The 26,543-nt window shown below is 39.5% G+C and overlaps 1 protein-coding gene and 1 pseudogene across 3 annotated transcripts; one reads left to right on the forward strand and one right to left on the reverse strand.

The window, feature by feature from the left end:
• Positions 1-3,827: 3,827 nt before the first annotated feature.
• Positions 3,828-17,726, reverse strand: LOC121504229 (ependymin-2-like). Of its 3 annotated transcripts, none has more exons than XM_041778913.1 (6): positions 17,565-17,724; positions 17,386-17,420; positions 17,148-17,282; positions 15,215-15,398; positions 15,050-15,137; positions 3,828-4,497 (listed from the first exon to the last, which is right to left on the reverse strand). In XM_041778913.1, the coding sequence occupies exons 1-6, from the start codon at positions 17,629-17,631 to the stop codon at positions 4,368-4,370; spliced, it is 639 nt and encodes a 212-aa protein (XP_041634847.1). In that variant the 5' UTR covers positions 17,632-17,724; the 3' UTR covers positions 3,828-4,367. The 3 variants fall into 3 exon arrangements, with proteins under 3 accessions (XP_041634847.1, XP_041634845.1, XP_041634846.1); XM_041778911.1 differs by lacking the exons at positions 15,050-15,137; positions 15,215-15,398; positions 17,148-17,282; positions 17,386-17,420; positions 17,565-17,724 and adding exons at positions 4,593-4,689; positions 4,776-4,962; positions 6,456-6,590; positions 6,706-6,740; positions 6,830-6,980; XM_041778912.1 differs by lacking the exon at positions 3,828-4,497 and adding an exon at positions 13,290-13,657 and having other exon boundaries at positions 17,565-17,726.
• A 4,327-nt stretch (positions 17,727-22,053) lies between these two features.
• On the forward strand, positions 22,054-26,268 carry LOC121505051 (annotated as a pseudogene).
• The last annotated feature ends 275 nt before the right edge of the window (positions 26,269-26,543 follow it).

The raw sequence follows: 26,543 nt of genomic DNA on the forward strand, positions 1-26,543 counted from the left end.
AAAAAAAACCCATGAAGGAAACGCTGAAAGAGCTATTGAGTTCCAGCTTGGAACAAGAGAATAAAATCTAAATTTCTTATGTAGGGTTGGAAAATAATTGAGAACATTGGGCCTGATTCAGGGGAGGGAATTTTTTTGAGAAGATTCTGAAATTCGTCCAATTTTATCTCTTTTTTTTTTTTTTTGGCTAGAAAAAAAAAAACTAGAGACCACTCTTTCATACTTTGAAGTGCTGGTATGACAGAGTAAAATAATCAATTTCTCACTTATTAGCACCCAAATATGCTTGAGTAACATAACAAAGACAATAATGTCCTCTGAAATTATAATTATGGTCCTCGGACCCCTTCTAGCAAGAGCTAGAAGGGCAGGGACCCTACTGTATTTCATCTGTTTCTCTCTTATTATTATTTCACAAGCTCCTTAACCCTTAATTTGACCCCTTAAACATGCTCAAAAACTCACCAAAATTGGCACACACCTCAGATTTGGCGAAAAATTTGATAAAATGAAAAAATTAACCCCAAACATGCCAAAATGTGCTCTCTTGCGCCACCTAGGCACACTAAAACAGCCCTCACGGCCAGTAGGAATGTCGTAGAGAGATCAAACCAACGTTGAAACGCTCGTCTCATTGAGACCCACAAATCACGCTCTGACACCCCTAACCTATCTCAAACAGGAAGCTGGCAATTTGCCTTTCAAAATAAAATTTTCCAGGAAAATTGGTCTCCAAACAAAAAGTAAAAACGCCAAGGCCGTAAATGGTAACAGATTGAAACGCACAGGGAAGACACACCAGGCCATGCTGATCAAAGGTTCTGTAGGAATTTGTTATTTCTCGAACGGTTTCTGAATGCCAAGCCCTTAAAGTTGGTCAACCCCAAAGAAGCCCTCCCTGCTGCCCCCATTCAGATGAATGGGGTGGTAGAATTCAGCCCCACATAAGCTGTGGCAGTTGGGCCTCTACACAAAAAACTAAAGGTCCTACAGCTTTAAAAATTACATGGATGGATTCCTGACAAAATTTACTACAAAATTATCTTATTTTTAGAGATATTTGGTCAAAATTGTGGCATCTCTGAGGTGAGATTCAAAAAAAGTTCAGTCAATTTGACTCCTGAACAAGAGAGCAGTTTGTGATGATGTCACCCACTGATTGACAGATCAGAGCAGCTGGTCTGCAGGCATTAGTTACCATGGCAACCAGGCAGACACAGAGGGCAGGGCTGAGCTTATGAGCTCTGATAATGCACACACGGAGCTGTTCCAATAAAGCAGCCCATTTAAGCAATGCTTTAGCGTGATGGTGGGACTGTGGGTGGCTTCTCATCCACATACAGTCCCCCATAAAGTCTTTGGCGATGTCAGTCGCCAAAGACAGCCACACATACATCCCATATGAAGTTAATGGGAGAGATGGTGCATTTGTGTGTGTGTAAGCGTGCAAAGCACGCATGAGTGTGTGTTTGTGTGTCTTACAGATGCAGGTTTTTTGAACATTACAATAAGCTTACCGTGCAAGCTGGTCATGTGGCTCACTGAAGGTGGGAAAATGGAATGCGTAATACACACCCATTATAAAGTCTGAGAGCTGCAGGGACACACCTCAGTCTAACTTTGAGCAGGTCAAAGGGTCAAAGAGGGATGAAACCCTCAAAGTGGAGGTCAAATGGGCATGAGGGACGTACGCCAGAGTGAGGACCTGACCAATGCTGCTTGAAGCTTTAATTTAAATATTTTTTCTGTCAATGTAGCACTGACTAAATAAATCAAGAGTACCTGGATGCACCTGAGGACCTCCACTTCACACCGGAAGTCAGAAAATCACCGCCTTATCTCGTCTTCTTACACCGGAAGTCACTTGAACTGAACATCTTCTTTGTTGTTTTCCCCGTGTGTCGCCGCCATATTAATAGAGGTAAGTCCTCCACATAAGGGAATACAAGCAGATGAAAAATACGCACGTTTTTGGTTTAACAAGCACAGTGTTAATTCGACATCAATTCCAATTAATCGATTTATGATCCAAATTCACGTATCACTGAGGGCAGACATAATATGTGACAGGACATTGGCTGGCCAGCTGGATGTTGACATCGCCAGAGGCAAGTCGCTACGTCATTCAATACAGTAGACAAGGATTGTGCAAGTTTTCGAAATAAAAAGCTCAAATGATGAGATTACATGGGTTTTAATAAATCATTTATAATAAATTAACAATATTAATGTTTGAAATAAAATCATTTTATATATGGTATATTTCTGTATATGAATAGATATTTTTTTAATTTTGAATTTACATATTTATAAATATATATTAATCTGATTGTTTGAGCTTTTATGTCTGTGCAAAGTGATACTTGAATTTGGATTATAAATCAATTTATTTAAAATTAATGTTATGTAATCACTGTGCTTGTTAGTCTAAAAACTCATATTTTTTTTCTACTTGTATTTCCTTACGTGGCGGACATGCCTTTATTAATATGGCATCGATGCATGAAGAAAAAAAACAAAGAAGACTTTCAGTTCAAATGACTTCTGGTATTAGAAGATGAGATATGGTGAGGCTCGTCTGACTTCCGGTGTGAAGTGGAGGTCCTCGGCTGCATCCAGGTCCCTCTCAGGTAAATGCATGAACACGTGACTTAAAGCTAGGCTATTCAGCGTAATAGATGAGTGTACTTTCTACACATAAGTGTGTGAGTTTAAGGTAAAAATGGGCCAGAAATCGGTGTTGCCTCACCTGTACACTACATCGAAAGTTTTAACAGCGAGCCTCTGTGCTTGCAGTGCAAGCATCACCTACCACTTATGTGTGCTTCTGCCTCAGCGTATCAGACAGCTGTTTGGATCTGCAGGCTTCATCAGAGGAAACATCAAATACATGATCTAAATATTTTTCATATACTACATGCAAACTGAATTTACCTAAATGGAATTATCACAGCCTTGATTATGTAAATAATGCTTTATTAATATTATTTTAAGTAAACTGTTATGCTCAAGGGTGTAACATACTTTACATTATAATAAATTTTCACTCTTTGCATTAATTGTTTTAATACCCCACTGATTTTTGTAATGTTAAAAACATAAACAGTAAAATTTTTAAATACATGCAGTTTGGATATCCTTGGAGAGGATGATCACAGCCTTGTTTATGTTAATAATGAGTAACAACTTTGATTTTGAAGCATCTTTTTATTCAGATTTAATAAACTGTTACAGTAGTGCCCCTTTAGGAAACTGGGAACATTCATGCCAAATATGAGAAAAAGGCTTCAGAATGAAAGCACATGTCATAAAATTCATGTTTTTTTTCTTACTGTTGACCTGTTAAAACATCTGATACTAAAATTTCAATTTTTTTATTTTGAATAAAGTACCCTCCTTAATTTAGGTTGTTAGCATTTAAGGTCACATATTATGCAAAATACACTTTTTCATGCTTTTCTGGCAAAAATATCAAAAATCCCCCCAAGAATCAAAAAAATCAATTTTCTCCCCCCTCTCTTTCTCCACCTTTCAGAAAATTTGTGCTGAAACAAGCCGTTTTCAGATTTTTCCCTTCATGATGCCATGTGGGGAGTTAGCCACGCCCCCAGGTTTGGTTGGCCCATATGATCTACCTGCCTCAGCTGAGAGGAGGATCAGAAGAGCCACGAAGAGGGGTGTGGTCAGGGGCGGAGTCAGACAGCTCATTAACATTTGAAGCCACAGACACAGAAACAGCTCGTTCTGAGCAGGGCTGAAACAGAGGGGTTTTTAGACATGCAAACATCCAATACTGGAGTGTTTTTTTTTTTTTTTGCAACAAACTTCACAGGCATGTTTTGGGGACCTCTGAGACCAGTATAAACTTGTCTTAAAAGGGTAAAATGTGTGACCTTTAACACAGTCAAAATAATCAAATAGAAGACAAAACATGACCAAAATAGCTGCCAAAAGCCTCAACACCCTCTATGGGTCAACACATTTTTGTATTTCACGAACCTTTTCTTTTTATTTATTTATTTATTTTACTTTTCATGATGAGTTTTTTCATTTTGTTTTATTCAGTTAAACTTTTTTTTAATTGTAGTTAAACCTTCAGGCCCACCGTAAAGGTATGCTTTACAGGGGATAAAAACCAATGAAGCACATTTTGCATTGAGCAAACCTGCAACTGTTTATACAGAAAAGAAAGCTGAAGTCATTTTGGCATGATAAAATACATCAAGTAGACAGTTACAATAGCATTTCTGGAGTCTTTGATTACAATTAAAACCTGCAGGACTGGAATCATTGAATACCATTCAATGTCTAAATTTGATTCATTAAAAATCTTCTTGATGGTTGGACATGTTGGCTGATGGAGGCTCTTACTTCTTGTGGAGGAACAGACTAAAGAAGTCCACCGGCTCCTTGTTGCTCATCACTTTTGCATCCTTGCAGAAGGACGGGGGACTGAGCAGACTAGGGTCTGGAATCCCGATGACATTGTTGAAGAAGCTGAAACAGAAAAACAGAAAATGACTTCTATGTAAATTTAAATAAACATGTCTGCCTGAAAGAATCACATTTCCTGACCGCTGATACTAACTGACCTCTGCACCATCCATCCCATGACTTGTTCATCGATTTTGACCTTTTGCACAAGGCTGACAGGAATGCATCCGACTGCAGTCACTGTGCTTATAATATCTGTTGGGACAAAGATTTGACTAAAAAAACAGAAGATTGTGGAACAGAGAAATAGTTTAGATGGTTCCAAATATAAACACTCTGACCTCCTCCATCAGGCAGATTTACCGACCACGTGTTGACCATGAGTCCTTCACCAGGTCCAGATGAGCTGCCGAGGATGACCTGGCCCAGCAGAGAGGCGTTTTTTGGGACGCCCAGAGGGATGAAGTCTACCTTTAAAGGGAATTTGGTGCAGGTACGGTTCTGGTCATTGATGTTGTACGCGACTTCCTGATAGATAAAACATTTGGTATTAGAACAAGTATAACTGATGCATCTGTTTCCTTTTCTATGTGCGTTTTTAAACCATGTTAGAAATGGAGTTACTTAACCATTACTTACTGGTGTACACATTCAGCCCTTGGATATATTTTAATCAGGGTTGTAAAGATTAATCCCATCAGTTGGGATAAATTAAGGTCTATAATTAGTGCACATTTTTTGGTATGGCAATTAATCGCATGCTGTCCTTTTCAGCTCACTTTAGCTGAAAGACATCCACATGTCCCTGCTCCTTAATGTCTCATTTCACTTTAAAGGTCACATATTATACAAAATCAACTTTTTCAGGCTTTTCTTACAAAAATAATTGCTCCTGACCTGCCCACAACCCCCCCCCCCCCCACCACCACCACACACACACACAATCCTTTCAGAAAATGTGTGCCGAAATGATCTGTTCTCAGATATTCCCCTCATGATGTCAGGTGGGGAGTTAGCCCCGCCCACAGGTTCAGTTGGCCCTCCCTGCTTGGAAGAAAGTTCTGCCCTCTTCTCCAAGGTTATTATAGTTAACTAAAACTAACTAAATAACTGAAACTAAAAGGTAAAAATCATTTTATTTAAATGAAACTAAATAAAAATTGAGCTTTATGAGAAAAACTAAACTAACTAAAAGTAAATTTTGTACTTACAAAACTAACTAAAATGAAATAAAATTGGAGAAAAAATTCTCCTTAGTTTTAGTTTTTTTCAGCAGCAGACTGTCTGACATGAACACCCAGGCCCAGAGAGAGTGAAGTTGCCTGATTTGGTTGCAGAAGTCCACACTCAATGGTAAATTTTAGGGCTTGAGTTGTATACAAACAAAAACAATAAAAAAAAAAAAAGAAAAGTGAAGAGCCCTTTTTGGTCTGGCCCTTGACAAGTGTCTCAAATTGCTAAAACAACCTAAAACTAACACTAAAATTAATAAAAACTAACCTAAAATGGAGCATTTTTTCAAAATCAAAACTAAACTAAACAAAGAAACAAGCAGGAAAAACTAAGAAAAACTAAACTGAAATCTAAAGCAAAAGGTAAAAACTAAATAAAAATAAAAACTTATGAAAAGCTATTATAACTTTGCTCCTCTCCTGATCTTCCTCACTGCGGCAGCTGAGAGGAGGATCAGGAAAGCCACATCCATTTCCTGAGAGGGGTGGAGTCAGGGGCGGAATCAGTCAGTAACGTTTAAAGCTACAGACACAGAAACAGCTCGTTCTGAGCATGGCTGAGACAGAGGAGTTTTTAGACGTATAAAAATCCAAAACATGAGTGTTTTTTCAGCAACAAACTTCACAGGCATGTTTTGGGGACCTCTGAGACCAATATAGACTTGCCTTTAAAGGGTAAAATATGTGGTCTTTAAAATGCGAGCCATTGAGTGTAAAATTCACTGGTAAATAATTTAAACTCTGATTGCTCTGGTTAAACATCTACATTTATATAAGTGGTTTAGTCACCTCTTTGAAGAGAAGAAGAGAATCAGTATTGATAGTCTCATTATCCCGAGTCGCATTCTGAAAGAACCTCATCCGCTGTCCCACTGCATCGTACACGAATCTGATGTCGACCCCGGTGTCATCATTTGTAAAGTCCTGGACGAAGAAGAGTAGAGGGAGTTTAAGTCTCTGTCTTTCATATATTCAACCTTTGCTTTAGTATTTGGTTCTGGTAATGTTCAGTTTAACCCTCTGAAACAGTGGAACCTACCATCGTGGCCTCCCCGGTCATCTTAGGCGGCCAGTCTGTGATGTGGAGGAAGATTACATGTGACACAGATAAAATGCATTCTGATTAAAGAGTGCCTCAGCAAAGGAAAAGTGTGTAAACTTACCACACGGCTGAGGCTTCTGGGCCAGGCAGTTTGCCAGCAAGCACGCTAATGCTACGAAGACTCTCATGTTTTTGGTGCTGAAGCGACTCCTCTCAGGTACTCACCACTTTACCCCTGAGGAGGGGAGTCACTGTCTTATGTACAAGCCTTGCTGCTGCAGGAGGAAGTCTTGCTTCCTGTTTTATTCTTAAAGGCTAGAAAGTTGTCAACTTTCCTTGCAGTGTGTGGTCTTATGCTAGTAGGAGTGTAGTAATTGCATGCAATGCATGTAAAAATCTTGGCTTGCTCACTACTTCCCACAATGCATTGTGGCATACAGTCAGAATGCTTTATTATTCATAAAACTGCTCTCTAAGAAACTTGACACCACTACAAAATGGGAAAGAGTGATTTCTAAAAGCATAAGGAGCGTTATCTGAGAGACTGACACAATGGTGGGTAACTTCAAAATAAAACAGGAAAGGATAATACAACCCTAATTCCAAAAAAGTTTGGACACTGGGTAAGTTGTATTAAAACTAACATCTTTCCATTTCATGAAATGCATTAGCTCATTTTGAATCTTATCACAGTAACACATCCCAAAAAAGTCAGGACAAAGCCATGCTTACCTGTTCAAGCATCCCCTCCTCTTTCACAACAGTCTGTGAATGGGTTTTGGAGGAGGAATTTTGTCCGATGCTTGTCTGATGTTGGATTCTAGCTGCTCAACAGTCCTGGGTTGTCTTTGATGGATTTTTCCTTTTATGATGTCCCGAATGTTTTCCATTGGCAAAAGGTCAGGCCAGTTCAATTCACACATTTAGATGGTCAGTTGGTCATGTAACCATGATCTTTAACAGGTGATGGTCTATATTTAAACATTTTTTAACAGGAAATAAGAGAATGAAAAAAACAAAAACAAAATACCAATCACAATCGCCCCAACTTTTTGGTATGGGGGTTGCAGTACTTACTTGGGTGAACACACTTAAGCCAGTCATATCACTGCTGCACACCAAATGAACATTGATTTTTAAGTGTCCTGATGTGGTTGAAATGAGTTAGAAATACATTTAAATAAATGTTCTGAGTGGAGCATGACTTTCAGCTTCAGTCTCAGTCTCACATCTACATTAGGGTGATATGAAAGAGCAACAGAGCGCAGACTCACAACATTCTTTTCTTGTCCAGTCAGTACCAATGTTTTTGACCATGTGACCTCTTGGATCCAGTTATTTATACTGTATGCATCTTTTGAATAAGAACCTCAGGCCTCATGCTCAACTCTTGCTTGTACTGTAACTGAAACTACCCAAGCCCTTCCTCTTCTTCTTCTTCACCCATTGTTGTACTTTTACTATTTGAATCAGAATCATTTATTATCATTGTACACAGGTACAACAAAATTGTACGCAGTTCCTCTCAGTGCAATTATAATTTATTATTGAAACTGCTCTGGGATAGGTGCTGTTTTTCAGTCTGTTAGTTTTGGTTCTTATTGTCCTGAACCGCCTTGTGCTGGGTGGGATGAGTCCTTCAGGATGCCCAGGGCCTTCCTGTGGCAGCGGGACCTGAACAGCTCCTCTAAGAAGAGGAGAGCACAGCCTGTGATTTTCTGTGCTGTGTTGATGACCCTCTGGAGAGCTGTCTTCTCCAGAGCAGTGCAGCTAGAGAACCACACTAGGATGCAGTATGCCAGTACACTTTCAATGGAGCATGGCCAGGGCTTGCTCTTCTGGACCCTCAGGGAGTGGAGTCACTGCTGTGCCTTTTTGATCAGCGCTGTGGTGTTGGTTTTCCAGGTCAGGTCATCTTTCAGGTGCAGGCCCAGGAACTTGAAGTCCGAGACCCTCTCCACACAGTCCCCGTTGATGTGTATGGGCTGGGGGTCAGATCTGTTTCACCTGAAGTCCACTATTTTTTCTTTAGTCTTAGTTGTGTTGAGGACCAGGTTGTTGATGCTGCACCATGATGACATTTGACCTCACCCCTGTACACAGATTCATCTCCCCCTGAGATGAGTCCGACCACTGTCGTGTCATCTGCGTGCTTCATGATGGAGTTGCCTGGGTGGGTGGGGGTGCAGTCATGTGTATAGAGAGTGCAAAGCAGGGGACTCAGTACACATCCTTGTGGGGAGCCGGTGTTGAGGCTGAGTGCTGTGGAGAGGTGGGGCCCTACTCTGACTCTCTGTGGCCGGTCGCTGAGGAAGTTCTTAATCTGGCAGTAATGTTTAATGCAGTTGCATATCAATCCCAGGGACATTAGGTTTCGTTTCCTGTTTCAGTAAAAGGGGAACCTGTCAAAGTTTTACAGCATTTTATGGTGACGATTTTAATGTGCTTCAACGTCGAACTCTGAAATATTGTTAATTTTTTGTATCGTAATCTTAAATTAAAGATCCAGCTCATATATAAAGTGACAGAGACATTGGCTGGGAGGACAGGGGTATGATGGAAAAGATGGAGTTAGAAAGAAGCAACAGAAGAAACCCCATGAAGACAAATGCTGAAAGAGATTTTGAGTTCTAGCTCGGAACAAGAAAAAAAAAAACTAAATTTGTTATGTAAGGTTGGAAAATAATAGAACATTGCGCCTGATTCAGAGGAGGGATTTTTTTTGGGAAGATTCTGAAATTCATCAAATTTTATTGTTTTTTGAATTTTTTTGGTAGCAGCGACTCCTCGAGCTCCTGGGACTGAGCCCACTTTACCTAATGTCAGAGCCGACCTCTGTGCTGAATCAGCAATAAATACGTGCGTGAAGTACAGCTCAGACGAACTGATCTACATAAGAGACAGTTCGAGGACTACCATTTCGTCAGTCCTGAAAACAACTCTTGGCAGACTGCAGCTACTGAGAACACGGTGGTGCAGCAGAGCAGAGGGTCGGTTGGCTGGCTCAGCTAAAGGCTGGCAAGCCACCGATTCTGTCCCTCTTTCTGGCCAACGTTTGCTCCCTGGACAACAAAATGGACTTGATATGCTTTAAGGCTGGGGGTTTCGAAAGAGATGAGGAGCTGCTCTGTGCTTCGTCTGACGGAAACGTGACTAAACAACAACATGCCAGACTCAGCCTTCCAGCTCGATGAGTTCCATGCGGATGGTGACCACCGGTCGGGGAAAACACGAGGAGGAGGACTGTGTGTATATGTCGACAAAGGTTGGTGTACAAACTGTGGACTGGTAAGAAGCTACTGCTCTGAGGATATGGAACATTTGACTGTTAAATGCCGGCCACACTATCTGCCTCGTGAGTTCACAGCTGTGTTCGTCACCATTGTTTACATCCTGCCGGGTGCTAATGCTAACAAGGTGCTAAGGGAGCTACACGACACCATTCGCTCACTGCAGACCAAGCACTCGGAGGCATTCTATGTGGTTGCGGGGGACTTCAAACACATAAAACTGATGGACATTTTACCCAGATTTAATCAGCATGTCACCATACCTACACAGGGAAACAACACGCTGGACTGTGTGTACACAAACATACGTGGAGCATACAGAGCCCTCCCCCGCCCCCACCTAGGTCTCTCCGATCACATCTCCATTCTGCTGGCCCCAGCCTATCGTCCTCTGGTGAAACAGTCAAGACCAACAAGGAGGACTGTGACTGTATGGCCCAGCGATGCAGCCCTCATGCTCCAGGACTGCTTCCAGAGCACAGACTGACAGGTCTTCAGAGAGGCAGCTACACAGGAAGGAGAGGTAGACCTAGAGGAATACACGTTCTCTGTCTTGAGCTTCATCTCGAAGTGTGCCGGTGATGTCACCACCACCAGGACAATAACTGTCTACTCTAGCCACATTGTAAGTGGTCTCCAGCTTCAGGTACCTGGGTGTTAATCTGACCGAGGACCTTACCTGGAGTCACAACACCTTCTGTTTGATTAAGAAGGCCCACCAGCGGCTCTGCTTCCTAAGGAAACTGCAGCGTGATGGACTGGGGAGCTCTGTCCCAAGGTGCTTCTATCGATGTGTGGTGGAGAGCATCCTCAGCACCAGCATTATCGTGTGGCATGGCAGCTGCTCCGCTGCAGAGAGGAAGGCTCTGCAGAGGGTGGTGAAGGCTGCACAGAGGACTGTGGGGAGCAGCCTACCCACCACCACAGACATTTACAGGATGAGATGCAGAAAGAGGGCCACCTGCATCATGACAGCCCTCCCTCATCCTGAACATACACGTTTTGACCCTCTCCCCTCCGGCAGGCGGCTGCAGAGCATTTGGAGCAAGACCATCAGGCTCAGGAACAGCTTCTTTCCGGAAGCTGTTAGACTGTTGAACTGGAGCGGTGCTATGTAGCCCCCCACACACATATCTGCACTATGATCACTTGCAGTTGCTGGACTTCCTCATGTATTTAGCAGTGCTAAATTCGGCTGCCTTAGTTTTAGTTTTACTTTGTCTGTACTTGTACTTGTATTTTTATACTTCTATATTTATGGTTGTCAAACCTATTTTTATATATTGTTTTCTTAGATATTTATCGGGCTTAAAAACAGGACCTTGAGGGTGAAATTTCGTGCTATCCATGTGTAAACGTGTGCTAGTATGACAATAAAACTTCTTGAATCTTGAAAAAAACAAAGTGTAGAGACCACTCTTACATACTTTAAAGTGCTAGTATGACAGAGTAAAATAATCTATTTCTCACTCATTAGCACCCAAATATGCTTGAGTAACACAGACAATAATGTCCTCTGAAATTATAATTGAAATATTTTTTCTGTCAATATAGCACTGATTAAATAAATCAAGAGTACCTGGATGCACCTGAGGACCTCCACTTCGCTAATTGGAGTCGGTTTCACCTATTTATATCCAGAAGGTTGAAGATGTCCATAAACATAGGTGTTCAGTCAGGCAAGGAACTCTGAATGGGGAGTGATGCAGGCTGCAGGCATCTGTGAGCTGCTATCCTCCATCAGAAATGTCAAACAGTTGCTCAGTGGACATGGACTCACAGTTTTTACACCTACACCACCAGGTGACTCAGGTACTCCTGCTAACCATCCTCAACTAGAGAAATTATCATGCTTCTTCTTGAGTCTTCATCTGCAAAAGTAAACGGCACGTCATCACCACTCAGGCAGAAATCTCTGAGTTTCGTCACAGCTGTGTTTATAGTGGTTTCCTCTGATGAAGCCTACATGCTCAGCTGAACGGTTAACTGAGACGGAAGAGAACTGGTCTGTAGCTGAGGCTTAAAATGCAAAACAGTGCCAAACATGGAGGCTTTTTGGGTGAAAAATGAAATGCTACAAAACATTTTGATATAGAGTTGAGCTTTGGCCCATTTTTATCTTAAACTCGCTAAATTACTCGAGAAAGTCATGACTGTAGCACTGTCTGGCCTAGCTTCCCTGAGTGCACCCTGTTTGAAGGGTCAACGTTCGCTGTAATCACTGGATGCTGAAATGCACTGCAATATCCAAGTACCACATACAACCCAACTTCAAAAATACCAAAATATCACTTTCAGTATGGTTAACATTTTAGCCATGCACTTTTCAATTGTCACTTAAAAAAAAAAACTAAACTAAAAACCTAAAAAAATAAATAAATGTATGGTTCCATTAAACTAGGTTCTCTCCCCTCTAGCTGGTTTTTACTTCATCTAGAATGCCTCTGTATTACAACTTGATGCATGTTGTTTTGATGACAGCACTATTTGATTTCTATATTAGTTGCACAAACTTGATACCCACTACTGGCACTAGAATTTAATTTTCCTTTTCCTGTTTTATTTGTTGTGGTGCTACTTCCACTTAAGAACTTTCCAAGTATTTCTTACACTCGTGTAAATGTGTTTGAACATGGACATTGTTGAAGTCTCCATTCCTCACTTCTCACTCCTGCGCACCCTCTGTGTTTGCACTCAGCCTTGCAGTCTCATACCCTGTCTTTGCACAAAAGGGGTTTTCTCTGTGCTAATTAGGAAAAATATGCATGAGCTGCCAGCAAACAAGCTCCTGGTATTCATCAATTACAGCACAGAGGAGTGAATAATTTAGCAGTTTAAAACCACACCATGAATCTGGCGTACGTGGGTTTCTCAGCTGTGCCAGCGTTCCTCCCATAGTCCCATCTACACTAGAATGAGATGGACGCACTCATTCATTACAAATTTTCTTTTCACAAAGAGATAAGGTACAGTTTCAAAAGTGTCATTTTTATATGTTAATAAAAAAAGATTATTTGAAAGTGGTGGTTTGTCAGCTAATGTAAAACAAAATCTTTCATTTAGAAGTGAAGAAGTAGTAGTCCTGATGATCTGGGTTGTGGTGTTGACCCCTGAGGGTAAAAATCTGAGGTCCAGCTGACTGATTAAATCAGTTTTTATTTCTTTTTCCTTTTCCTTTTTTTTCCTAATTTTTGCATTTAGCATATACTTTTTAGTTTTACTGTCTAAAAGAAAGCTTGCCATATTGCAAATTTTCATCCATATCTATCAAGCACAAAATAACATTGCATCTTCCAGTCTTTCACATTTATTGTAGTTTTGAAAACATGACCACCTTTGATCAAGTTCATTTTCATCAAACACCAAAGTCGTCTAATTTTACCAGTAATGCTGCAAAAAATGCTTGGATGTTCACATTTTTTTGCATAGTTGATTTAGATTACATGATGAAAAAGTGGATTTAGAGCTCAGTTTGATATATTAAAAATTCTAAATATAGTTGGAAGTTCACATTAATTGTAGGAGGCTGTCAATTCTAGCGAAAGAACAGGCTTAAGTAGTCCTTCAACTCTGCTTCAGTCTTTACACTCGCATCCTTGCAGAAGTATGGAGGGTTAAGCAGACCGGGGTCTGGAATCCCCTTGATGGTGTTGAAGTAACTGAAATGGAAAAATTTACAGTTTGTGTCACAAAGCGAAAAACAGGATAACATAGCTACATGAGCTATGCTAACTACATAGGTAACATAGCTACATAACTAGCATTGCTAAATCTTGAGATAATGAAGCCACATTAGCTATGTAAGCGATGTAGGTAACATAGCTACGTAGCTAACATAGCTAAATCTAAAAAACATGAAGCTATGTCAGCTAGGTAAACTACGTAGGTAACATAGCTACATAACTGACATTGCTAAGTCTAGAGATGCGGAAGCTACATCAGCTATGTAAACTGCATTGATAATGTGACTACGTAACAATGCTTAATCTAGAGATAATGAAGCTATGTTAGCTATGCAAACTATGTAGGTTACATAGCTACAAAGCTTTAATAGCTAAATCTAAGGATAACAAAGCTACATTTGCTATGCAAACTACATAGCTACAAAGCTTACATAGCTAAATCTTGAGATAATGAAGCTATGTCAGCAAGGTAAATTAGTAGGTAACATAGCTACATAACTAACATTGCTAAGTTTAGAGATGCTGAAGCTATGTTGCCTGTGTACACTGCATTGGTAATGTAGCTACATAACTAACAATGCTAAATCTAGAGATAATGACGCTATGTTAGCTATGCACACTATGTAGGTTAAATAGCTACAAAACTAACATAACTAAATCTAAGGATAACAAAGCTACATTTGCTATGCAAACCATATAGCTACATCACTAAAATTGCTAAATCTAAAGATTATAAGGCAACATTAGCTACCATTTCTACATAGGTGACATAGCTACATTATTTATATTGCTAAATCAAACGGTAATGAAGCTACATAGCTAGACCCTTTTTAGAGCATGAAAGGTGGTCTGCTTTAGGGTCATTAGCTTTAGCTAAACTAACATTGCTACATTGGCTTACGTCTCATGAAACTAGTATCAATGTTAACTATGTAGCTAGTGAAGCTGTGTTAGCTTTAGCTGGTCCTAAATTAGACATCAGAACTTTTGTTGTTTTATTTATGACATGTTGCTTAGTCCGTCATTTTTCCAGTGTGCTTTTCCATGAATGTAACTGGTACACTTTGTTCATGGATAAAGTTGGATTGAAAAAATATAAATAAAACGTTACTAGCAAATTACGTCCCTTCTGTTCTGACATGATGTCATGTGACGTCAGCCACACCCCTCTCAGTAGCGAGACCCAACAAAGCTTTTACCCTCCTGTCTACATATGGTGGCTTTTGAAAGGGAGTTATTACAGCGCGTGTTTGACATCTTGTTGGCTAAGTCCACCTGTCCCACACATATTACAACCTTAGCTCAGTAATACAAGTCTGTCAGGCAGAAAGGATAGTGGCATTGTGATGTTAATGTTAATTTACTGACTTCACCATGATCCATCCGTATTGTTCGGTCTGGGTTACCAAGCTGACAGGAATGCATCCAAGTGCAGTCACAGTGTTCAGGTACGCTCCTGTTGGATCAAACAAAAGATTAAAGGAGAGAAAAATCAACGGTTTAGACATTACTGACCAATAGATGCTCTCTAACCTCCAGTGGACAGCTCCCCAATCCACGTGTTCACCAGGAGTCCCTCTCTGGCCCCGGACGAGCTGCCGAGGAAAAACTGGCCCAGCAGAGAGGCATCAGATGAAACAGCTATAGGCTCAAAGTCCTCCTTTAGAGGGATTTTCTTGCAGGTTTTCCTGCGGTCGTTGATCTCATAAATGACTCCCTGGAGACATAGAAATGTGGAATTAGGAAAACTATCATGTATTTTGAGGGGTCTGGCTGCTGACTGAAGATCCTCGGACACCCCCTTTAGGATGACCACTACTTTAAGACGACCTCTGTCAGAACTATAAGGCTGTAATTTGCCGGTCAGTCAGTTTTATCGAATAACCAAATTGTAAACATAAAAGACAACATTTTATAACTATAACAGAGAAAAGGTTAGAGGTCAAATCCAGGATTATGTGTGTAGATCAGTTTTAGCAGTAGATACATGAACAGTGACTCACTTTAGCTCTGTAATCTTTGGCTAAAGCAAAGATAGCTCTGCTAGCTAGGTAGTTAAAGTTACTATGGCTGTGTCCGAAACCACTCACTCATTCCCTACTTCCTATCCACTCTATAGTGAGCAGCATAGTGGGCTATATAGTGGACTCAACTGCAAAACACAAAAATGGTTTCGGACACTACTCCGGCCCCCTGCTTACCCTCATACAAAACTTTACCCTCTTGTTACCTCCAACAAGGAGGTTATGTAATCGGCTGGGTTTGTTCGTTTGTTTGTTAGTTCATTTGTAAGCAACATAACTCAAAAAGTTGTGGACGGATTTTGATGAAATTGTCAGGAAATGTCAAAAATTGCATAAGGAAGAATTTGATTTTGGGAGTGATCCGGATCACCATCTGGATCCAGGAATTTTATAAAGGATTCTGTACTATTGGCGCTCTCTGAGTGCTTTTCTGGTATTATAGATGTATTTCACTTATTTTATTTTATTATTGTCAATATGGACCTTGAAACTTCACATTTGTTTTACACAAGTGTTCTCATGTATTGGATGTTATGAAAGAATGTATATTTCGCCTTGTTTGTTTTCATGTTTTGTACATTGTATAATTTTAATAAAAGTTGTTTAAAATTTTTTTTTTTTAAAACTACTCCTGCCGCTGGCAATGACGTCATTGCCCTCTCACAATTAAAACCTTTAGCAACAATGGCTTGTAGATTTCGATGACAACAGCTAAGGATCTAAATTATCAGTAGAATTTAACTGAAAACTAATACTGTATATGAGCCCCCCCCCCCCCCCCCCCAAAAAATAAAAATACTAATAGATAAAAAGCTTGTGTCTATAGTGGCAAAATAGTCTACATTTTTGTGTGTAATGTAACTTATTTTTGCATAAAGATGATGGTCTCATGTCTTGTTATCCTCAGAGTTACTCTGTTTTAAATCCTTAACATTTTCTTACAGGTCTGGCTAAAACCAGCAAACAAAAAGTATAAAATAAAGTTTTCATATGTGTTCCTGTGCTCCTCTCATTTGTCCGTCATGTTTTAGAGCAGCAACCGCTATGCATGATGGTAAATATGGCTGGGCTAGTGAGCATCAGTTGCTCACTACTTTTCAAAATGCATTGTGGGATAGAATGAGTGCACTATATAGTGAATAACAATGCTCACTCAGAATTCGGACACCACCACAAAATGGCACGTTGACTATATAGTGCACTATATAGTGAATAGGGAGTGATTTCGGACACAGCCCAAGACAGCCAGTGTAGCAAAGAAAGATTGCATAATGTTACTGTGTTGATCTTTAACAGCCTTAAAGGTGATAACATACAATGACAGAATAAACTCTTACATCCTTAGATTTCCTTCAAAAGCAAGAAACTGTGGGCAGAATTCTTCAAAAGCATTTTGCATACACTGTTACACTGATAATATCCCATATGACTGATTTACTCACCTCTTTGTTGAGAATGAGAACATCTGTAGTCACAGTCTTGTTATCTATGGTGGCAAAATCAAGGACCCTTGTGCGTTGGTCCAGTGCATCGTACAGGTATCTGGAGTAGATCCAGAAGTTCTCGTTCTGTGTGGACTGGAGGCAAAGAGTTTGGAGTTTAAATCTCCCTCTCTCACATAATTTAAATTGAATTTGAAATTACATGGCATTAGTAGACGGATGGAATAGTAAAACTTACGAGGATGAACTCTCCGCTCATCAGAGGAGGACTTGCTATGATTGAAATAAGATGTGTGAATTATAAGAAATGACACAGAAAATTTGCCTTCTGATCTCAGTGTAACTCAGCAAAGGAAAACACCACTGCCACAAATGGTTCAGTTTCAGTGAGCTAAAATCTCTCTCTCTGTTTCTCACCACAGGGACGAGGCTTCTTGGCCAGACAGCTCGCCGGCAAGCACGCCAATACCACGAAGACCTTCATTATTTCAGGTGACTGCTCTCGGTGTCCAACACTCTGCTGCTTTCAAGGAGAATCACCGCCTTATATCCACAATCCTCATGGCTTCAGGACAGCAGATCCTCCCTCCTGGCTTTATTTGTAGTCTTGAATGGCTCTGTGTCTCCTCCTTTACCCTCCCATTGTACACATAATTCTAGGGAATCTTTCTTCATGCAGTTACAGGAAGTTGTGTAATTGATGTACACAGGGTCGGAGGTAAAGAATGCTGTCTGTGGTCGCAGCACACAGAAGCAGAAAATTCAAGTGGTGGATTTTGGCAGAGCAGAGATGAGGCTATTGGCAGGAATATGAATGTAGTAAATGGGATAGATCCATACAGCTTGGACAATCTGGGCACTAAGAGTAGAATTAAGAGTGTCAAACTCAAGGCCCGGGGTCCAAATCCAGCCTGTGGAACAGTTAAATCCGGCCTGCAAGATGATCTCATATTTCTGTTATAACTGGCCCATCAGTGTGAGGTCCGCAGATTTCCTCAAGTATAATAAAAATGTAAATTATCCTTGATGATTTAAGATATCCCTGTTAAGTCACAAAAGCTGAAAAAGTAAGGAGTGAAAATATTTAGATAAGAAGTCAGGAATGTGGCAAAATAAATTAATTTGTGTTTTAATTTCACATTTTCAATTTAGCATCTCACAGTTAGGACTCAAACTTAGGATTTTGACTTTTAATTTCATACTTTGAGCATTTCAACTCATAATTTTGACTCCTCATATAATATTTTGAGCTGTAATATTCATAATTCTATTTTTCAAGTGATATTTTGACCTTTTAAACCAATTATTTTGTATTTTACCTCATATTTTCAACTCCAAACTTTGACTTCACAATCCCATAGTTTGACCTTTAGACTCACAATTCAAAATTTTTAATCATATTTTGACTTTTAATTCCATGATTACAAATTTTATTTCATATTTTGACCTTTTAAACCCATGCTTTTGACTTTGTTCTGACATATTTGCCATTAAAAACATTATTTTTCAATATCAATTTCATGTTTTGAGCTTTTTGAACTAATAAATGTACTTTTCTCAGATTGTGAGCCTTTAAACTTATCTTTTTAACTTTTTAAAAGTCAAGTTTTTTTTTTCTCATATTTAATTTCTGGTGAAATGATGATGACAGTTAATGGTTAAAAAGGTTAGGCCCTCAGGTTAGTCCTGAATTCAGAATCCGGCCCCTGCTGTGATTGAGTTTGACACCCCTGATTTAGAGGGGCAGCTCTGAAATCCTTTTTCTATTTTTTGAGTTTAATTGATCTATTGATAAGTAGAAACGTTAAGCGTTATCGGTGACTGAGAGAACACTTGATGAAGATATACTTGACACCGTACTTCCTGTTTGGAGTAAAGCCACATCTTCTTCCTGCTACAGCTCTCCTTCTGCAGTCTGAGTCAGACCAGTCTGAGTTGGGTCTTGGCAGCCAAGTTTCATTCGGGTCTCCTCATGAATCAGGTCAAGTACAGACGCAAGCTGAAAATATTCGACTGGTACATGCCGAACTGAATACAGTATGTTTCTATTAAAGATTTGTAATTGTATGTTGACAGAATTAATGTCGTATCTAAGCCATCACAACAATATTTATATCTGATTTTTAGCTTAACTGACTTAAAGAGGTAGAAGGTCGTCCAAGTCTGATGACTCAGGTCACTGGTCCAGTATTTACAGGCGCTGTCAGACTTCATCCACGGGTCAGTTTCTCAACCTTCAGGACGTTTATCAGTGAATTCACTTTTTATAGAAAGTTGAATGAAGAAACTCATTCGTCAAGTTATTTCCTTATGAGCTGACTCACATTGCAAAAGTGAGTTAAAGTATGGTCTAACTCAGTCTGAGATGTTGATTAATTTGGATTAAAAAGAAAACGTATGCATTATTAGTTGTAATTTGACTCCATATGTAACTCTACACTCTTGTATCTGTCATTTTTCTGTCAGAAGAACCATTAATATGGGGGTTTTAACATATTCAAAACTCACCAAACTTTACAGAAGATTTTGGGGTTTTGGTGGAATCTTGCAAGTCCATCAAGCAGGATGGGTAAGATCTACATGCATGAAAATTGGTACACATTTTATCATGATTAGATTTTTAAAAAAAGGATCAAGGGGCTATCCTCTAAAATGTACAGGAAGTGCACCAAAAAAAGCTAAAAATCAAATTCAAACTTGTTTGTGTTACATTTTTTTTGCAGTGAAAATAAACCAATAATGCCTCATAACTTTTTAATGCTGTTGTCAATCATGGCCAGACTTCACAGAATTGATCACACATTGATCCTAGTTCAATATCCTGACTTTGTCACAGCGCCCCCTTTGGCAATTGAACATCTCATCTGATTGTCAAAATTGTCCCTTTAAATATTGAGCCCCTGCACAAGTTCCAGCTTAGGCTTATGGTTTTTGGTCTGCGTATGGGTCACCATAAGACCTACAAAGGAGCCTCTCGGATCTCAACAGGAAGTCCACCAGCTTCATCTCAATTTCAAAATAACGCATTTTTGATGGTGCCAAATGACTATAGCTTTAGTAAACAATATTCTGGGATCTTCTGCTCTTTCTTTCAAGACAACGGTATCACACTGAATATGCTCAGATGCAAACATCTCATCATAGCGCCCCCTACTGGCAACAGGAAGTGACACAAATAAGTCATATTGTCATTCCTCCTATTGTGCTTGACCTATTGAGCTCTGATTTTGAAAGAAAGGCCTCTATAATTGGCCACAGCACAAACATGTTTCGTTGAAGGATGTCTTACTGGCAATGGCGAGCATCTCAATATCTCGCCAGTTTGGCAGGAAGCATGTGCAACTCTCATACTAAACATCTGATTGCCTTCAAATTTCACATGTAGGATTAAGGTCTGCCCCTCTCCATATTCAAAAATGAATCCCATTGTTTTCATGTAGCTCCCCTACTGGCAACAGGAAGTGACACAATTGGGCCATTTCTTTATTGGCGAGCAATTAATGATCTCGCTGTTTCACAGGACGTCGCTGTAACTCTTAAATGAAACATGTGATTTGCATCAAATCTCACATGTATGATTAAGGTCTGCCCTTCTACATATTTAAATATGTATTTAAATGCAAAACATGTTTATGCTCATACGCCAACTACTGCGATATACAAGACTTATCCCTAACATGTAGTATTCTGTACTGTTATCATTTTACATCATTAATAACAGTCCTAGGAGCATCAATGTGTACACCCGATTATTCCCACACTCCTGCAGTTGCACACACACACACACACCCCGACATGTGCCACTTTTTACCTATTTTTGCCCCATTTAAGCCATTTTGCCATTTTAAAAACCCTTTCCATGATCATTTCTGCATGTTTATGTTACTTTTAACCAATTTTTGCCACTTTTTACCTAGTTTTTGCCTTTGTTAATCAATTTTCCCTTTTTAATGCTAATTTTTTACCACTTTCAATACAATTTAATCATATTTTCTGCCAATTGTTGTCTCTTTAAACCTTTTTTGCCTCTTTCAACTCATTTTGGCTGCTTTTCAATTCTCTTTCACCACGTATTCTGTCATTTTTTGCCCTTTTTTAGCCATTTTAATACTTTTTAAAGCCTTTCAACTTTCCTGCCTATTTTTTTGTCCTTTTTTACACATTTTTTGCCACTTTCTGCCATTATTTTTTGCCTCTACTTATCCATTATTTCACATTTACAACACATGACACAACAAAATGAATATTTGTTTCTTTCATAAGAGTGATTTTTATTCAAGTCAAAAAAATATCACTGTTATCACAGCTTAACCTTACAATGGACCATGGTTTTGCTGACTTTCATGAGCAGTGACTAATTGGCTCCATGCAACATCAAAACCCATGTTGCATTTACCGAGTGCACAAATTAGCAAAATTTCCCAGAAGGTCAACATTTCTGTGTCATAAATCCTGTATTTGGACTGATATTTTGGGAAATATCAATAGAAAAAGGACTCCAGAGCTGTCCCTAGTTCTACTCTTAGTGCTCAGATAGTCCAAGCTGTATGGATCTATCCCATTTACTACATTCATATTCCTGCCAATAGCCTCGTTCTGCTCTGCCAAAATCCACCACTTGAATTTTCTGCTTCTGTCTGCTGTGACCACAGACAGCATTCTTTACCTCTGACACTGTGTACATCAATTACACAACTTTTTGTTGAAGAAACATTCGCTAGAATTACGTGTACGATGAGATGGAAAAGGAGGAGACACTTCCGGAAAAGTCAGAGCCATTCAAGATAAAAAATAAAGCCAGGAGGGAGGATCTGCTGTCCTGAAGCCATGAGGATTGTGGATATAAGGCAGGGATTCTCCTTGAAAGCAGCAGAGTGTTGGACACTGAGAGCAGTCACCTGAAATAATGAAGGTCTTCGTGGTACTGGCGTGCTTGCTGGCGAGCTGTCTGGCCTGGAAGCCTCGTCCCTGTGGTGAGAAACAGAGAGAGAGATTTTAGCTCACTGAAACTGAACCATTTGTGGCAGTGGTGTTTTCCTTTGCTGAGTTACACTGAGATCAGAAGGCAAATTTTCTGTGTCATTTCTTGTAATTCACACATCTTATTTCAATCACAGCAAGTCCTCCTCTGATGAGCGGAGAGTTCATCCTCGTAAGTTTTACTATTCCATCCGTCTACTAATGCAATGTAATTTCAAATTCAATTTAAATTATGTGAGAGAGGGAGATTTAAACTCCAAACTCTTCTGCCTCCAGTCCACACAGAACGAGAACTTCTGGATCTACTCCAGATACCTGTACGATGCACTGGACCAACGCACAAGGGTCCTTGATTTTGCCACCGTAGATAACAAGACTGACTGCAGAAGTTCTCATTCTCAACAAAGAGGTGAGTAAATCAGTCATATGGGATATTATATGAGTATGAGTGTATGCAAAATGCTTTTGAAGAATTCTGCCCACAGTTTCTTGTTTTTGAAGGAAATTTAAGGATGTTTGTTTTAAGGATGATCTTTTAACAACCCTCCTCCACCGCAGCTCCTCCTTTATTCTATCTCTAATTTACCTGTGTTATTCTTTCATCATTTATGCCTGTTCTGCTCTGTTTTCTGTTATGTATAGTTGTAGTAATAACACATGGCTCACCATTTAGCCACACCATTTGAGAACCACTAGACTCTGGTGGTCTCCAACCTTTGTTAGACTGAGGACTGGATGGGTGGGGTAGGAGGTTATGACTGGAGAATAGTTTTAGCATAAAAGCAAACAAACAAAAGTGCATAGTTAAAACAACCCCAATCCCAAAAAAGTTGGGGTGGTGTGCTAAATGTAAATACAAACAGAAAAATAACACTTTGTTTTTAATTTGATGGCAGCACAGCAACACAGAGATGCAGGCTATTGATCTGAGCACTGATAACAAGCTGGATAGTCCCTCTTCTCTTTAGTCCACAGGATACTGCGCCGGTGCGTCCAAAAATAATTTCATATTTTAAATCAATCTGACCACAGAACAGTTTTCCATTTTATCTCAATCTGTTATTAACAAGCTTTGGTCCAGAGAAGATGGCAGCGTTTTCTAGACCGTGTGTATCCATGGCTCCAGCTAAACCCATTAAAAATTTACTTTATGAATAAATTTAGACTATTATTTATTAATTTAGGCATTTCAATGTGAAACTAAATAAAGAGGCATTTTAAAGCAGGGGTTGTCCCAAACAATGTCAAATATCAATAAGTGGAGTCTAGGAGTGACGTGCACAAGATAGTCAGGGTGCACACCACAGCTCTCAGAGGGTCCCTCTTGTAGACCAGTTCTGTAGTACGCCACATCTGTAAGAACAGAAAAAAAAAAAAAAAACATACAAAGACTTTAACAATAAGATTAATTTTCCAGTCAGGGAAATGTGAGGTAAGGGTGAGGATGCCAAAAGTTAAAAGTCAAAAATCTGACCTGCAGAACCTGATTAAAAACATATATTTAAGGTGTAGCTAAGGCTACTGCTTACAATGCTACATTAGCTACATAAGCTACTATTGTAACACAGCTAACATAACTAAGGCTAAAGCTACTTAAGCTATTTGAGCTACATAAGCTACTAAGGTAATGAAAATCCATAAAGCAAACAAAGCTGGGTTAGATACATAAGCCACCTAGGTAACATCGCTATGTAGCTAATGTAACTAAAGCTACCTAAGCTCCATGGCTAAAAAGCAAAGCTAAAGTAGCTTCATTAGCTGTCATAGTAACATTTACTACCTAGCTAGCATTGCTATGTTAGCTATGGCCAAAGATTACAGAGCTAAAGTGAGTAACCTTAATGTAACTACTTCTAAAACTGATCTACACACATAACCTTGATTTGACCTCTAACCTTTTCTCTGTTGTATGCATGAAAAGTTGCTTAGTCTTTTATGTTTGCAATGTGGTTATTCTATAAAACTGACTGCCAAACTTTGTTTATTAATCAAGTTGAACAAGAAGTTATTGTAGAGGCAAATTACAGCCTTATAGTTCTGACAGAGGTGGTCTTAAAGTGGTGGTCATCCTAAAGGGGGTGTCCGAGGATCTTCAGTCAGCAGCCGCACCCCTCAAAATATATGATAGTTTTCCTAATACCACATTATCTGTGTCCCCAGCGAGTCATTTATGAGATCAACGACCGCAGGAAAACCTGCAAGAAAATCCCTCTAAAGGAGGACTTTGAGCCTATAGCTGTTTCATCTGATGCCTCTCTGCTGGGCCAGTTTTTCCCCGGCATCTTGTCCGGGGCCAGAGAGGGACTCCTGGTGAACACGTAGATTGGGGAGCTGTCCACTGGAGGTTAGAGAGCATCTATTGGTCAGTAATGTCTAAACCGTTGATTTTTCTCTCCTTTAATCTTTTGTCTGATTCAACAGGAGCGTACCTGAACACTGTGACTGCACTTGGATGCATTCCTGTCAGCTTGGTAACCCAGACCGAACAATACGGATGGATCATGGTGAAGTCAGTAAATTAACATTAACATCACAATGCCACTATCCTTTCTGCCTGACAGACTTGTATTACTGAGCTAAGGTTGTAATATGTGTGGGACAGGTGGACTTAACCAACAAGATGTCAAACACGCGCTGTAATAACTCCCTTTCAAAAGCCACCATATGTAGACAGGAGGGTAAAAGCTTTGTTGGGTCTCGCTACTGAGAGGGGTGTGGCTGACGTCACATGACATCATGTCAGAACAGAAGGAACGTAATTTGCTAGTAATGTTTTATTTATATTTTTTCAATCCAACTTTATCCATGAACAAAGTGTACCAGTTACATTCACGAGAAACACACTGGAAAAATTATAGACTAAGCAATGTGTCATAAATAAAACAGAATAAAAGTTCTGATGTCTGATTTAGGACCAGCTAAAGCTAACATAGCTTCTCTAGCTACATAGTTAACATTGATACTAGTTTCATGAGACGTAAGCCAATGTAGCAATGTTAGTTTAGCTAAAGCTAATGACCCTAAAGCAGACCACCTTTCACACTTCAAAAAGGGTCTAGCTCACAAATGTAGAATAATCCGATGCTACGTAGCTTTATTATGCTTTGATCTAGCAATATAAGTAATGTAGCTATGTTACCTATGTAGTTATGGCAGCAAACATTCCTTCATAATCTTTGGATTTAGCAATGTTAGTTATGTAGCTATACAGTATCCATAGCAAACGTCACTTTGTTATCCTTGGATTTAGCTATGTTTGTAGCAATGTAACCTACGTAGTTTATTTAGCTAACCTAGCTCCATTATTAGTATTGTTAGTTATGTAGCTATGTTACCTACATAGTTTACGTAGCCAATGTAGCCTCATTATCTTTAGATTTAGCAATGTTAGTTATGTAGCTATGTAACCTAAGTAGTTTACATAGCATTAAGCTATGTTAGTTGTGTAGCTGTTACCTATATAGTTTACTTAGCTAACGTAGCTCAATGTCTTTACATTTAGCACTGTTAGCTATGTAGCTGTTACATACATAGTTCACTTAGCAGACGTAGCTGTATTATCTTCAGGTTTAGCAGTTACTTGTGTAGCTATGTTAGCTAAGATAGCTTCATTATTGCCACATTAAGCTATGTTCGTTGAGTAGCTGTTACCTATATAGTTAGCATAGCTAAGCTCACTGTCTTTAGATTTAGAAGTGTTAGTTATGTTGCTGTGTTACATACGTAGTTCACTTAGCGGACGTAGCTGTATTATCATCAGATTTAGCAATGCTAGTTCTGTAGCTATGTTTTGTACGCAGTTCACATAGCTAATATAGCTTCATTATCTCTAGATTTAGCTAAAAATTACATAGCATGTCATCTACATAGTTTTTACAGCTAATGTGGCTACAATATCTCTAGAATAAGCAATTTTAGTTATTTCGCTATTTTACCCATGTAGCTAGCATACCTAATGTAGCTTTGTTTTCCTGTTATTCCCTTTCTCGCGTACACTGACTGTACATTTTTCTGTTTCAGTTACTCCAACACCATCAAGGGGATTCCAGACCCCGGTGTGCTTAACCCTCCATATTTCTGCAAAGGATGCGAGTGTAAAGACTGAAGCAGAGCCAAAGGACTACTTTAGGCTGTTCTTCACAATAATAGACAGCCTCCTACAGTTAATGCGAACTTCCAACTATATTTAGGATTTTTACTGCATCAAACTGAAGCTTTGAATCCTGTTTTCCATCATGTAATTCAGATCAACTATGGTAAAAATGTGAACTTCCAAGCATTTTTTTGTAGCTGTGAATTCCTGATAAAATTAGACCAGTGGTTCTCAAATGGGGCATGCGTACCCTTGGGGGTACGTGAGATTTTAAAATATATTCCAGCTATGTCCAAAAATTAGCGCCTTTCTATGCATGTCCG

The sequence above is a fragment of the Cheilinus undulatus genome, linkage group 22, assembly GCF_018320785.1.
Source record: "Cheilinus undulatus linkage group 22, ASM1832078v1, whole genome shotgun sequence".
Classification (NCBI taxonomy): Eukaryota; Metazoa; Chordata; class Actinopteri; order Labriformes; family Labridae; genus Cheilinus; species Cheilinus undulatus.